At 46.7% G+C, this 15934-nt stretch overlaps 1 protein-coding gene and 2 non-coding genes across 3 annotated transcripts; 2 read left to right on the top strand and 1 right to left on the bottom strand.

Moving 5' to 3' along the window:
• Positions 1–2492: 2492 nt before the first annotated feature.
• Positions 2493–15356, bottom strand: LOC142573994 (uncharacterized). Its single transcript, XM_075683194.1, has 5 exons — positions 15230–15356; positions 12540–12643; positions 6387–6503; positions 4620–4673; positions 2493–2690 (listed from the first exon to the last, which is right to left on the bottom strand). Exons 1-5 carry the CDS (start codon positions 15315–15317, stop codon positions 2595–2597), a joined length of 459 nt encoding a protein of 152 aa, XP_075539309.1. The 5' UTR covers positions 15318–15356; the 3' UTR covers positions 2493–2594.
• On the top strand, positions 11232–11303 carry TRNAE-UUC (transfer RNA glutamic acid (anticodon UUC)). Its single transcript has one exon. It is a non-coding gene; the product is annotated as a tRNA-Glu (tRNA).
• TRNAQ-CUG (transfer RNA glutamine (anticodon CUG)) lies at positions 11309–11380 on the top strand. The gene has a single exon. It is a non-coding gene; the product is annotated as a tRNA-Gln (tRNA).
• Positions 15357–15934: the final 578 nt, after the last annotated feature.

Below are 15934 nucleotides of genomic sequence, written 5' to 3'. Positions count from 1 at the left end.
ACATTTAGATTGCACCCCGCCCTTACATACAAGTCAAATTGAGTTTGGTTTGGTTGTTCATATTTATAGGTCTATTTTCATGGGTGTATGACCAGGCGTTTCTTCACGTCTCTCAGTATTCACGTCGTGCTTGACGGCACTCCCAAGCACGTCAACATTTTTTCGCCAATTGCATTTTCCTTCAATAATTTTTGCTCTCCTAGGTATACTTGATTGTGATAGGTATACTTGAGGTACACTTCATCATCATCATCATTATCGTCATCATCATCAGCCTGGTTACGCCCACTGCAGGGCAAAGGCCTCTCCCATACTTCTCCAACTACCCCGGTTATGTACTAATTGTGGCCATGTTGTCCCTGCAAACTTCTTAATCTCATCCGCCCACCTAACTTTCTGCCGCCCCCTGCTACGCTTCCCTTCCCTTCGAATCTAGCCCGTAACCCTTAATGACCACCGGTTATCTTCCCTACCCTTACTTACTGGATTGAAATGCATTTCGTGAATAGGCACGTACAGAAATAAGAAGACAGTGAAGCGTCCCTTTTAACGAAATGTATTTCGCGCCACAATCAAGTATACCTAGGAAATCTAGGCACTAACTTACCCAAGAAAACTTTTTGAATCTTTGCTTTGTTTGGCGGTCTCCTTGGCGCAGTGTTCCGGCTAGATGTTCTGAAGACGAATTCGAAAAGATTTTTTGTTCTTGAGTGCTCTTTGCTATTGGCTGGTCGCATTCGCTGTGATAATTCATATGTCATTTCATATGGTCATAATTCATATGGTCGCATTCGCTGTCATTCATTCATCATATGTCATACCTCTTTCAGTGTTACTATAAACTGTTACTGTAGCTGTTACTGTTACTGTAGATTCGTTTGCAAGGCTGAAAACTAGATTTCAAGGGCAAGATATTAGCCGTTTCATTTGAATGGTATCAGTCATAAATTAACTGTTAAAGGCGTTTCTTTCTTTCCTTTTTCTAAGACCTGACAAATATTAAGTACAAAGACGCCGTCTGTTCAATTAATTCACATAATATGGGTCTGCTTAAGAGAAAAAATATATATAGTTTAAACAAATAAAGTATTATTTCAAAACGCTATATTACTTAATTTCGCCGTAAGAAGTTGAATATTAGAAGAAAAATTAAGATAAAATTTCATCGTCAGCACGTCACCCCAGCGTCGGCACATCAGTGTGACGTCCTGGATTTCATAGTATTTTCTCGCATTTCGGCCGTTGTGGCCCAGTAAATGGTCTCCAAACCAACTAAGTTCGGTCTTTGGCTCATTTAGAATAAAAAATGCAGACGACCTTTACCGCCAGACGACTTCTTCTTCGGTAGGCACGAGAATAGGCTGTCAGAATCTATGACGTCACGACTGGTTGGTGCGCGGACTTCAAGGTGGCGTCTCCACCTGTCTCTCATTTTTGCGTCTCTTCCGGCTTACCAATCCAGAAGGTTGCCAAGGCGCTCACGGTAAGAGTTTCGTAGACGGTTAATTTACCAACGCAGCTCGAATTATTTTTCTCCTTAGTGCCCTTTTGAGGGCCCTTGAGATATGTTCCAACAAGTGGCTTGACGCTGAAAATGGTTATCATCACATCAACCTTATTCTCTTAGAGTTTTCTGACGTGTATTGAGAACTGTTCACTCGATCCAGCGTGTTGTTGTGTTAAATTCTTTCTGTCGTGTTCTGTTGTAAAAATAGTGTAGTATTAATCACTTTTTCGGTAACGTGCTCTCTTCTATACCGACGAGAGGTGGAGTTCGGCGACAGTATAGATGAGCGTGCACCACAGCTTTATTACATTTAAGCGTGCTAAAAGTCTTGTGCAACGGAAACTAGCTTGCTGCACATGCGTTCATCGCCAGACAAAGTGGCGTAGAAAGGCGTTTCGCTCGAACCACTAATTTGTCATCGAGTTTAGTGCGCAACAAGGCACAGAATAATGGTAAGCCGGATTCCCATTGTACTTAGCAAGCTTCGCGCACTCCTTGACAAAGAAGATAATGACCAGCTAGAGGTGAAGAATGACTTCGGCTGAGTTTGCAAACTTTGCCAATATACGCTGAATGTGCCCTAGTACAGAGCAACGGAGGAAGCTCCTTGTCTGGAATCTTGCACACGGATGCTCATATTGGCACAATTTCTGACAGCAGGTTATCAAGTCAGAAGTTTCCGTGCTGGAATGCAGCCGTGCTTCTAAAGTTTCTCGTTAACTTTTTTCTTACGATTTCTCTCTTTCTCTTTAATGGAGGCGCGTATAATCACAGTTGTCTCTGCAGTGTACTACTATATTTGACGCGAATTTCTGGAACCACAGCGCAGCCACGTGACCTTTATGTCCAGTCTGACCTCGATCCTCTAACCGAACTTCTCTGACAGATGTAACGCTTTCCGCTTTGGTTAAATTTGCGTTCTGCCCGGATATTTGGGCTGGTTAATATCGGTCGGATAACAAAGCAAAATATCAAAGAAAAACGGTGAAGGGTCTGAGTAGGTAAAACATGTTTTATTCTTCTCCGAGTATTAGCTATTGGATAAAGCAGACTTGGGGAAGAAAAACGGGTCAGTGCACATTGCTGCTCATTCGATGGACACGGCGATCTGGTACCAGTGAACGCAGATGAAAAAGCTTTTGCGGTTCGTGATCGGCACGGTGGGTCTCCGGAAGCTGCAGCCCTGCGGAAGAGATGGAAGAATCGTCCTTCTGTCTAACGACACCTCAATGTTGGTTTAATAATAGAGTTGCCATCCTAAAACCACATCAATCCGTCGTCGTTTTACAACAAGCGTGTCACGTAGATATGACGACGCAGCTTCTGGAAATCAGGATGGACGCTGGGTGGCAGACGCAACGGGAAAGCATCAATTAAAGAACGAACCTCGCGCTTATCCCTCAGGCCTTCGGGTCGTGCAGATTTATCTTAGAGGTCACGAAAGTTACCGTTTGCTGGAGCACAGGCGCATCCTTAACGTAAAGAGTGACATAGCCAGAACCCACTGTGCGTGGCTGGCGCCACTTTTCTGTCTCGCTCACTTGGCGTGGCAAGCTCAACCTGTGGCTCTCGCTCTCGCTCATCAATTCGTTCTATTGCTGGCTAAGTCACACGCTCAATTCCTCTAATGCACAGCCACTAGACACGCACACTAATCAAAGGTCAACTGCAACGTAATTTCGCGTCAGCTAAATTTATTGCAAATGAGTAGTATATACTACAAAAGCAATCTTGGCAATGCCGGCAGGGCTGGTAATGGCATGCTTTTCTTGTTAGCAGCCTTCAAACGACACCTAGGCCGATGACGCGTGCACCTGGTGGTTGTCGCTATGACGTAAATACCAGGATGCCGCCTCCCGAGATTTTTTTAGTGCCCTGCGGCAACTACTGGCGCTGCCTTATCTCGGAGCTGATGCGTCACTTCCGGCTAGCGGTAATGATGTCGTTTCTTTCTTTTCAGTTTTGGTATCAAAATCCACGCTACGAGCGTTTTGTAACGCTTCCGCTCGTTTCTCAAACGCCTAATCTTGCAGTCAATCTCCTTTATATCTTCGCTGTCTCAAACTAGAACTTTCACGTGGTCCATTTTTCTTTATTTTTTTGCAGTTGGGCCTTTAAGTCGCTTGTTCACTTAGTCATTTGCTCGTCCACTCATTTGTCCTTTCACTTGCTAGATCATGCGCTCGCTTTCCCCAACTCGCACACTAATTAAACCCACTGGTCAAGTCGTTTGTTCACTCACTCACTCACTCACTCACTCACTCACTCACTCACTCACTCACTCACTCACTCACTCACTCACTCACTCACTCACTCACTCACTCACTCACTCACTCACTCACTCACTCACTCACTCACTCACTCACTCACTTTACTTGAGTCCTCGCACAATCTTTTTTGAAACTCCTTCATTAACTTAAGCAGTATATCTCGCTCACTCACACAGTAACTCACTCGTTCGCTCTTTCTCTCTACCACCCTGTCACTCTCACTCACTGCAGTTTTACTAACCATTTTCTCTTACACAATCAATAATTGGCTCGCTCTTTCTTCCACGTCTTTCTTCACGCCCACGGAGCGGATCTGCCCTTTCCCCCTTCCCCAAACGCACACAAACTACGCTTCTTGTTTGCCGCTCTTCTGCCTAAGTATTTCGTTTTGTTTAACAATAAACAGATCGCTCGCAACTCACAACCTCGCCACTCTGTTGCAGAACGTATGAGATAACAGTTAACAGTGAAATGGCTGCGTAGTGAGACATCCGTGTTTCCCCTTGTTATCATATACACGATGTCCCAGCTAATGTTAGCCAGGGTTTAAAGATATCTGGGTGCTCTATAGAGGGACGCAATTAAAAGCACGCTGTCGGCTGTTTTATGGAGAAAATCGAACAGTTTTGCACTCTTTCGCACTCATTGGTAAAAATTATCTCTGCAAATAATAAATTCGGGGAGAAAAGCAATAAAAATAAAACATTCCAATGAGAAAGTCGATTTTTCATCTACTTTCATTATACTTTATGATTTCTACATTTCAATCAAATACCACAGGTAACTTCTTCCAGGCTTTCCTTGACATCATTGTCTGTTCGCTTCATGTGTGACGGACTTACGAATAGTTTTTCGCTGACGTCACCGGCGGGCTTTGGTAGGTCTCCCATTTCAGACTTGAAAATAAAAAAGAAGGAACCATGGGAAGCAGTGGAAAATATACAAAAGATATAAAGTTAACATGCCACGCAGTAAGTTCGAAGGTTAAATTTCGTAAAATATTCTTTTTTCAAAAAGCTTTTCTTGACTTTCAGGTGATAACAAATCGCGAATATTTCTTCCATGCATTAACCCATAAAAATAGTTACTATCAATAAGCAACAATTATCACCACACTCGCAGCATCACAGAGGCTAGGAAAAAAACAAAGAAGGCTCACTAATGAAAGGCAGAAGAATCAGACAGACAGACAGACAGACAGACAGACAGACAGACAGACAGACAGACAGACAGACAGACAGACAGACAGACAGACAGACAGACAGACAGACAGACAGACAGACAGACAGACAGACAGACAGACAGACAGACAGACAGACAGACAGACAGACAGACAGACAGACAGACAGACAGACAGACAGACAGACAGACAGACAGACAGACAGACAGACAGACAGACAGACAGACAGACAGACAGACAGACAGACAGACAGACAGACAGACAGACAGACAGACAGACAGACAGACAGACAGACAGACAGACAGACAGACAGACAGACAGACAGACAGACAGACAGACAGACAGACAGACAGACAGACAGACAGACAGACAGACAGACAGACAGACAGACAGACAGACAGACAGACAGACAGACAGACAGACAGACAGACAGACAGACAGACAGACAGACAGACAGACAGACAGACAGACAGACAGACAGACAGACAGACAGACAGACAGACAGACAGACAGACAGACAGACAGACAGACAGACAGACAGACAGACAGACAGACAGACAGACAGACAGACAGACAGACAGACAGACAGACAGACAGACAGACAGACAGACAGACAGACAGACAGACAGACAGACAGACAGACAGACAGACAGACAGACAGACAGACAGACAGACAGACAGACAGACAGACAGACAGACAGACAGACAGACAGACAGACAGACAGACAGACAGACAGACAGACAGACAGACAGACAGACAGACAGACAGACAGACAGACAGACAGACAGACAGACAGACAGACAGACAGACAGACAGACAGACAGACAGACAGACAGACAGACAGACAGACAGACAGACAGACAGACAGACAGACAGACAGACAGACAGACAGACAGACAGACAGACAGACAGACAGACAGACAGACAGACAGACAGACAGACAGACAGACAGACAGACAGACAGACAGACAGACAGACAGACAGACAGACAGACAGACAGACAGACAGACAGACAGACAGACAGACAGACAGACAGACAGACAGACAGACAGACAGACAGACAGACAGACAGACAGACAGACAGACAGACAGACAGACAGACAGACAGACAGACAGTGTTTGTGTTAGAGTGCGTGCAATGTAGGCAGGCAGAAGCGTAGGCTATTCCTCCGGACAGTCAGGCTTCGGGCTTACGTCTGTTTTGTATTGGCTACGCCAACTTCTTGAAGGGTAGGTATCACGGTGAAAATATACGTCATCGTCGTAGCAGTTGCAGTCCGAGAAATTGCAGGAGGGAAACACAGTTCCATACATATGCACCATGCGGCATATGGAGCTAATCGTTCGCGGATACAATAATTCGCGGATACCAACGGATTGGCAAAATTTCACAAATTATGCACGCTCGCCAAAATCAAGCCGCATTACCAGTTGGGCCTTGATCTTCTCGACGATACACTGGACAATCTTTTCCTTCTGATCGCCATCACCCTCCTGCGCGGACGACAGGCAGCCATCATATTCGGTACAGATAGTCGGCAGCACCTGCGAAAGTCCGGGTCAACGCACTTTGATTAAACCGAAAGACGATGGGAAAAATAAAGAATGCTTATGCTTTGATCTTTGAGTGGTGCCGTCACTACAGATTAAAGTGCGCTTCAGGAATGGTATGCGATTAGCATTCTTTGCCAACTTCAGAAGTTTTGAATCTATCTATCTATCTATCTATCTATCTATCTATCTATCTATCTATCTATCTATCTATCTATCTATCTATCTATCTATCTATCTATCTATCTATTGTTTATTAATGCGAAAACATCATATGGCTCGTGAGGCGGAAAATACGGTGTTGTCGGCGTTGGCCTGACCACACACTGGACCAAAAAGGTTACGAACCCTCCACCTTTGGTAGGAGTCGTACTCACTACGTTTGGTGTTAAGGCGTAGTTAATTAAGGCACTCGAACCCACGACTTTCGGTGTCAGTCGAACCCCCGACCTTTCGTGGGACTCGAACCCACGACCTTTGCTGTTAAATCAGGCGAAGTTTAGGCACAGATAATTAAGGTAGAGTTAATTAAGACACTCGAACCCGCGACCTTTGTGGAAGACGAACCCTCTACCTTTGGTGGGAATCGAACCTATGCCCTTGTATTGTGCGCGCTTGTGACGAACAACGTTGGTCACGTGACGTCGCGGCGCTTCTGCTGACGTGCCGCTGGAGCCACGTGGCCCCACCAGTGGCGCCATCGGACGTCGCCCCGCTTCTGCTGTCGTGGCCACAATGCTTTCGCATTTAATCACGTAGTGATAACTAAGTGCCCCTTGAATTTTTATCTATCTATCTATCTATCTATCTATCTATCTATCTATCTATCTATCTATCTATCTATCTATCTATCTATCTATCTATCTACTATCTATCTATCTATCTATCTATCTATCTATCTATCTATCTATCTTATACTGACCTGTAGGGGCTTATTTAATTATCTACCGGCTTGGGCCACTATTATATGATTGCGCTCGCGGTCCTGATGCTGTTAAGAACGGCCCGCTCAGGTGCAAGTTTTGCCAGCAAGTTGCGACAGCGGCGGCAACCTTTGCTTGGAACGCCACCGTTACGCTCTAGCCTCGTCGCCATTGTGACTAAACGCGGTCGGCGGACCAACTATTGTTACTGAGCCCGCCACCGCCCACCTGGTCGGCCGCGAGCGGGAGAGTGCCCGCGGGAACGTCTACTGATGCCTCTTCCCACGCGCCGTTCGAGACGCAAGACAATGGGCTACCGGCCGCGCTGCGGGGGTCAGCTCCGAGTTCTACGAAGTCCGTGTGACGTCGGTTCCGGATCGTGAACCTGTGTGTGTGTGTGCTTGTGCGTGTGTGTAAGCCGTCCCGCGGAGAGGCGGCTTGTTTACGATGACTGAACGAACGTTTCCGTCACCTTGAAATCGAGGGGGGACCGAGTGTTTATAAACCGCTGTTGTGCGGATGCTCGAGGTACTTTCTCAAGCAGTCATGTTAGACTGATTCACTTTTCTCTCGCAGTCATGTTAGACTAAGGCACTTTCTCTCGCAGTCATGCTAGACTGATGTAGATACTGTAAATAAACCCATATTCCTCGTTCTCGATGAGAAGCAGTCCTTCCCTCCAACAACGTCCTCAGCGTGGATAAGTTGGACGACGGCATGGGCCAGCTACCTTCTAATTCATGCCCGACTTCAACCTTGATAACGAGTTACGAACGGTGGGATTGAGCCCCCAATCCTGACAATGCCTTCGTGGTCGTTCCATCGTTGTCATTCTAGCTTCATTATCTGACTCTCGTCATGCCATCGTCGTCACGTTTTTTACACCGACCTATTGGCCCAAGATCTCTAGTAGCTTGGGTCACTATGTACGGGCTGGTGGTGGTGTTGCGTTCTCCAGGGTAGCGTACTCCACCGCTGCCGAGTTATTGCGACGCCTGTCTATCGAAGCTCGACCGACGTTACTATTTGGAAGCGTGGCGTTGTCGGCGGGCTGCAGGCATCCGGTAGACCATGGCGACCAGGCCAGGACGAGACGATTTCTAGTGCGAAAACTTGCACGGTTTATTCAATGGTTGGTGATAGATGAGAAGAAGAGAATGAAGTGTAAAAAAAGTACATTGCGGGGCCCATTAAATAGGCCCACTAAAGTCGTAGGCGGGATTTTGAGCACGTCAATGTCACGTTATATGCACTAAGTTCCATGGTGATTGGCGACGGCACCCACTCATCTGGCGATTTTTCACGAGCCTGCCGTCGCAGGGGCAACCCGCAGGTACGGGATAGTAGACGCGTTTCCTATCTTCTAGGCGATGTTGGTTCGCGGAAAGGGCATCTAGTTGCGGAAGGGTGGCTGATGCGCTCTCTCTCAGTTGGCGTCTTCACAAGCGCGCCTCCGCAGGTGGCAACCCGCAGGTCTGAGATAGGAGGCGCTTATCCTTTCTTCTAGGCGACGTTGGTTCGCGAAAGTTCTCCTGTAGAGCTTGACAGTTCGAGGAAAGGGTTCCTATGAAGTCGCACACACACAAAGGGGACATGTAAGCACTGCGGAATGCCAGCCAGACCGGCAACTCCTCGAGACAACCACAAATTGGGAATTCACCCTTCGTTTCGATGAGATATGGTGGTCGAGCATCCTTTTTGCACGGGGTGCTACACGCCAACCGGAACCGTGGTGATGTCGTAGGGGTCGTTGCATCGTTGTCATCCGACTCTCGTCATGCCATCGTCGTCACGCCGGCTTCGTCACGCTATCCTCGTCATACAGGCTACGTGATACAATCGTCGTCACGCAGTTGTCGTCATACACTCGTGCTCATCCCACTGTAATAATGTTGTGATGGCAGCGTCGTCATTGCGTCGGCTTCATACAGTCGTTGTCACTTGTTGTCGTACCGTGGTCGTGATGTCTTCACAGTCGCTCCATCATCGCGATTATAACTTCGTCATCATCCTCTCGTCATGCCATCGTCGTGAGACAGTCGTCGTCGCACTGCGCTTGTCGTGCCATCGACGTCAATCCGTCTTCGTCATTCTTTCGTGATTAAGCCGCCATCATGGTTGCGTCGTCGTCAGACAGTCGCTATCATTTATCTGCTGTCATACAGTCGTCGTCATGCCTGCCGTCGCCGTCACACCATTGTCGGCCCACCGTTGTCGTCATACCACCCTCGTCGTTCCATCGACATTAATTCCTCTTCGTCATTCTATCGTGATTAAGCGGCCCTCGTCATGCCATCGTCGTTGTTGCGTCATAGTCAGACAGTCGCTATCATGTATCCGTTGTCATGACCTCGTCGTCGTGCCGTTGTGGTCGTGTCATCGACATCACCGCAACTTCATCATTCGACTCTCGTCACGCCATCGCCGTCACACCATTGTCGTCATACAATCTTCGGGATACAGACGTCATCATGCCATTGTCTTCATACAGTCTTCGTCATCACATTGTCCTCATACCGTTCTTATGCCGCCGTCGTCACTACGTCGTCATCATACTATCGTCGTGATGCATTCGTTCTCATACCGTCGTCGTGATTTTCGTCGCGGACGATCCATTGTCACCATTCTAAGTTCGTCATCCGACTCTCGTCAAGCCGTCGTCGTCGCCTCATTATTGTCACACAGTCGTCACCGTACCATTGTCATGCTGTCGTTTTATCACTGTCATAATTTCAGTAACGCCATCCCATTGTTGTCATATCGCCTTCGTTGATCCTTCGACGTTAGTCCATCATTTTATTATACGCATTTGTCGTCCTTCAATCGTGATTATGCGCTATTGTCATGCTATGGTCGTCGCTATCATGCGTCATTTCTCATACTATTGTCGTGATGTCGTCATCTTCATTCCAGCTTTGTCATCCGGCTGACGTCATATCATGCCATTGCCGTCATGCACTCGTCGTCATCGCACTGTCTTCATTTCGTCGTCACGCTGTCGTCATTATACCATCGTCATTATTTAAAAATTGTCACCTCATTGTAGTCATGCCGTCCTCATCATATACCGCCTTTGCCGTTCTATCGACGTCATTCCTTCGTCATTCCAGCGTCGCCACATGGGCATTACTTTGTGTGTGTGTGTGTGTGTGTGTGTGTGTGTGTGTGTGTGTGTGTGTGTGTGTGTGTGTGTGTGTGTGTGTGTGTGTGTGCGTGCGTGCGTGCGTGCGTGCGTGCGTGCGTGCGTGCGTGCGTGCGTGCGTGCGTGCGTGCGTGCGTGCGTGCGTGCGTGCGTGCGTGCGTGCGTGCGTGCGTGCGTGCGTGCGTGCGTGTTTACTCTGAAAGCACGTTATAAATCAATAAGTAAATGCCAATGGGTAATTTTAGACAGCACTGTGGCTACGCGGCAGCCGCTGTGGCGAAGACACGCCTGGAAAAAGAAAAGTAATGGCCAAGTGCCTTCTGAAGGATTATTTAACAAAAATCAAAAAGTTTTTTTTTTGTTTTAGTAAACGCGGTTGCTGCCACTGAAATGTTAATTTGAGTAAAACGCAAATGAACATTTCAATGGCAGCAACGGCGTTTACTAAAGAAAAAAACTTTTTGATTTTAAAGAAGAAATGATTGGACCATTCATTTAGTACCAATAACGCGCAATTTTACCCTCCTGTGCGCATCCCTTGTGACACATCACTTTAGTTCACCCTTCCTTCATTTCTGTCGTTTTCACTACAAGATTGTTTTCACCAGCGGACGCAGCGCCTGCTCAACAAGCAGTCATAATGCCAACTTCGCCGTCTCCGGCGTGGTCTAGTGGCTAGGATATCTGGCTTTCACCCAGAAGGCCCGGGTTCGATTCCCGGCGTCGGAATGTTCGGTCTCATGGTGTAACGGTTAGCACTCTGGACTCTGAATCCAGCGATCCGAGTTCAAATCTCGGTGAGACCTGTTTTTTTTTTTTTTTCTTTCAGTGAAGCTGTTTATGGCTACGGTTCCTTGCATTTTTTGTGTCGATTAACAAATCTGTGGGAGCAAAAAAAGAAAAAAACTATGATCAGCAATGGCTCGTGCCACTGCTTGCGCGTTTGTCGTCGTCTTCTACCACGGCTGGCTCGTTGGCGCCACTCGGCTTAACCGCGATAACGCGCTCGTGCCCCTGCTCGCGCGTTCGTCTGGCACCGTCGCCGCTCCTCGGGCCAGCGTTCTCATACTGGCCCTCCCTCCGCGAAGTCTCTGACTGCACCGGCCCACTGAAAGTCGGTGCAGGGATCTTGTTCTCAAATTCTTTGCTTCAGTATATCGCGAACTGAAAACGCGAATGTATATAACGAGCGTATAACGCGAATGAACGCGGATGTGTAGAAATAAATGTGCGCGCATACCTTTCATCACGATGACCACCGATCACGACAAAAAATGCGTTCGTACCTTTGTTCCAAATTCTGCGTCACCTCCTTGTCGTGTGCTACACGGCTTCGCTGGTCATCCACCTTCACAGTGTGGAATGGCTCACCATTTCTTTCTTCCAGGAAAATTAGTTAAAATGAGCCTGCTAGAACACTATTTATTTATTTATTTATTTATTTGAGATACTTCTAGCCCTAGTGATAAGGGTTGTGGCAGAGTAATACAAACAAAAGAAATACACGAGAAATACGTAATTTGAACTTGTCATGAAATATATATGAATAAAATACCATCTTCGGCAAGAAAAAGAAAAGCAAGAGAGATAACAAGGGAAAGAAAAGACACAGGAAAGATTTGTTTGTGTATTAGGAGAGGACTGTTCAAGTGAATAAATAAATAAATAAATAGGAACGTTTAGGCTCAAGGTACGAAAGTGACAATCTGGAGTTGTTTGTCCTACATCACGAGCAGTAGACGTATCGCAGCTGAGTAAGTATTTAGCCAATATTGCTGCTATGAAGTGCTGTCGTAGCGAAGGCAGGCAAGAAGAAATGAAAGAAGGTCAAGTGGGGGGGGGGGGGGGGGGAGAGGAGGGGCTTCTGTATAGTACTTGCCCCTCTTTGGGATCAGTGGTTAATAGGTTGATGAAAGGCAGCTAGGCATGTGTTTGACGTACAAGGAAAACGCCTTCAAATCTTACCTTTGTCAGGTACTTGGACGGAACGCCATACTGGTCGTAGTTTTCGTAGCAGTCGACGAACATGTCTGCTGCTGGCGTCAGCATGGACATCATTTCCTTCTTGTCTATGCGAAGAAACAAACAATACTGGGCGTCATTATACACGTTTGAAGCTGCAGAAAAAACTGCGCATGGAAACAAAAGACGAGTGTGTGTGTGTGTGTGTGTTTGTGTGTGTGTGTGTGTGTGTGATCTTTCTTTATTTAGCATTTTTAGACGCACACAGTACAATATATGGGGTGTCTCACGTAACTTAAGCGAAAATGTAAATATATGCAGATACCACATAGCTGGACAGAACCACGGTAATGTTGTTTGCCGCTGCTTGGAGATACTCAGATTATTTTCTGCAATTCGCCTAATTACATAATTAGTCTTAGGTAATTAACTAACTTCTCAGATATTATAATTCGATGAAAAGTGCCAATGAGAGAATTGTAGAGTAACAAGAAATACTCCCGATACAGCTTGCTCTTGCTTAATACGTGCTACATAAAATGTGTTTTTCCAAGCACCAAAGTAGTCCGACGGCCAGTCGCGCGGCGATTTGCATATATTTGCGAGCTTCTCCCATGCTTGGAAAAACACATTTTATGTAGCACGTATTAAGCAAGAGCAAGCTGTATCAGGAGTATTTCTTGTTGCCTTACAATTTTCTCATTGACACTCTTCATCTAATTACAATATTTTGGAAGTTATCTCATGTATAAATTAATTAATACTAATTATGTAATTAGGGGCAACGTAAAAAGTAATCTGCGTATCTCCAAGCGACGGCAAACAACATTACCTTGGTTCGGTCCAGCTACGTGGAATTTGCATATCTTTAAGGCTTGGCGCAACTTACGTAGGACGCCTAGTATGTATTACTCAGGGGATGGTGTCTAAAGGAAATGGTTTGGCTGGCTGATCCCGGCCACGGCAGCCGCATTTCGATGGGGGCGAAATGCGAGAACACACGTGGTACTCCGATTTAGGTGCACGTTAAAGAACCCCAGGTGTTCCAAATTTCCAGAGTCCCTCAATACGGCGTGCCTCATAATCAGATCGTGGTTTTGGCACGTAAAACCCCATAATTTTTTTTTTTAGTTTGGCTGGTTGGGCCGGCAACACGCTTTGCATTTGGTAGACTTGTGAATGCCCGTCCACTTTCTCTTCGCAAATGTATGTAACTTTTGTCGAGGAACGACAAAATAGCCACTCGGACATGGGAAGGAACAACACAAGGCAGACGGGGCTGAGGTCTAAATGTTTAGTCGTTCGTCACTGTTTTGTTGTGGTCCGTCAGCGCTCGCGCGTGTAAAATGCAGTGCTCGCACTCTCAGACAGGGACGTCTTGACAAATTGCTCTACACAGGCTTTGACAAATTGTAGGGCCTTCTATCAAAACATTGGCCATCCTATCCGAGGTGCTCGCTATCGTTCACCTACTGCCGTGCTCTCCCCCACCTAACCTCTCCTCCCACGCACAGACAGCGTGCGTAGCCGTCGCGCGACGGATTCGACGATGAAAATGTTTTCCGCGAGCTTGCTGTTTGCGACTACACGCTACATGGCAAGCCGGCGAATTATCAAACCGATATACTACGGCCTAGCTACAAAACCGGCGAACTCATTGGCACCACGACTGAGGTGGGGAATATTAGAAAATGAGAAAAAAGAAAGAAAGAAATAAAGAGGAAGCTGTGTGTACATCGAAGATTAGAAAATGAGAAAAAAAAATGAGAAGAAGAGGTAGCTGCACGTAAATTGGTTTTGTACATTGCAGCTCGTTTAAGAACCTAAAAATGTCTCGTGCCTTTGATTTTTCAGTGCTTATAACGTGAAAAAGAATGTACGTATCAAAAGAAATAAAAGTAATGTCCACTTTATCATTCTTCCAAATGACTACTAGTTCGCCCCCGCCAGCATTTCTTATGTGCATGGTGAACGTTTAGAAAGCCCAAGCATGACTTCATCATTCTATTAGCGGCGGCGATTTTACATTACTGAGCTGATCGCTATATGTTTGAAGACGTTCCGCACTAAAACATACACTGCATTCTATAAGAAAATTGACGGTTTTGTTCTCGCGTTGTTTAGGTCGAAATCCTCATGCGTATTTTTTTTTTTTCGGTCTTAATACCCCCGTTACGAATTCTACGCAAATCCTGCTCCAATGCTCCGCTGGCGCTACGTATGTGCGTCAAAAGTACAGAAATCACTGAGAAAAACAGCAAAATAAGTTGCCTTCTTTCGTGGTTCTCCAATTCTCTCCTACCTCTGGTCACAAGCTTGCATATACTCAACTCATATTTCGTCTCTTCTTCATTTACCTAAATTGTAATCACTTGTATAAATGTGTTCACTTACTTCTCGAGAGCTTATATTGAATACGCGTGTCCACAAAACGGAGTGCACTATATTACATTGTCCTACACCGCATTACAATGTGCTATTTACACATAAATTCACTACCCTCCGTTTCGCTGCACCGCACTAAACCACATTACACAGCCGCCGGCTCCATAGGAAATACCCAATATGGTGGGCAAGCGCTGTTGTATTCGGCGAACATGCGTGAAAAAAAAAAAACTGCCGGATTCCTGGCCTTTGCACGCCACGCTGGGATGGGCCATTTCACGTAGGCCCACCGGACATCCAAAACGTACTGGGCTGCGGACCGCAGGCGTCCTCCAGCGGCGATCCACCGGCGAGCCCCGATAGGACCCACGAAGCGGCCAGCAGCGCGCCGATCATGGCCGTCGTCTTGAGAGGCTTTGCTCCTACGCTCCGGGCGGGTCCGTGGCGCAGCCATGTTTGATCAGGCCGTCGCGGAATCCGCGCGCGCTCTTCACGGGCGCGTGCACTCGATCTATGCCACCCGGAGCATCACATCCATCAACGGGTCTACAGCCCCATTAGTGTACGGTGGAGCATTCGCGGAAAGAGACAGCTGGCATCAACCTTTTTTTGCGCGGCAGATACAGCGCGTTCTGCTACTGACCGTGATCGCGAGGCCACCACTTCCATTCCAAGTTGGCTGCACTTGGGTGGATCGCCAAAAGGCACGTTTATTAGTGCACGCAAGAGAACCGTGCAGGAAGAGCCAAAGGAATGGGGGGAGCACTGATATTGCCGAGCACGTTAAAGGATCCAAGGAGGTTTTTAGAACAAATTCGTACGCAACCGCAGGGTGCATCGTCAAACGGTGGCATATGGGGGACGGCCGTATCCCTTTGTCAACGAAAGCGTAATCAGCTGCCGAAATTTGTGCGGAAAATAAAGAACTCCTGAATGTAGCTTTAGGACCCGCTAAGGAAAAATCGAAAGACAGCCACGGTCAATTAGGTAGAAATCGTGATTCAAAACCTCGT

This window comes from Dermacentor variabilis, chromosome 3 (genome assembly GCF_050947875.1).
Source record: "Dermacentor variabilis isolate Ectoservices chromosome 3, ASM5094787v1, whole genome shotgun sequence".
Classification (NCBI taxonomy): Eukaryota; Metazoa; Arthropoda; class Arachnida; order Ixodida; family Ixodidae; genus Dermacentor; species Dermacentor variabilis.
This window is presented reverse-complemented; position numbering and strand designations above follow the sequence as displayed.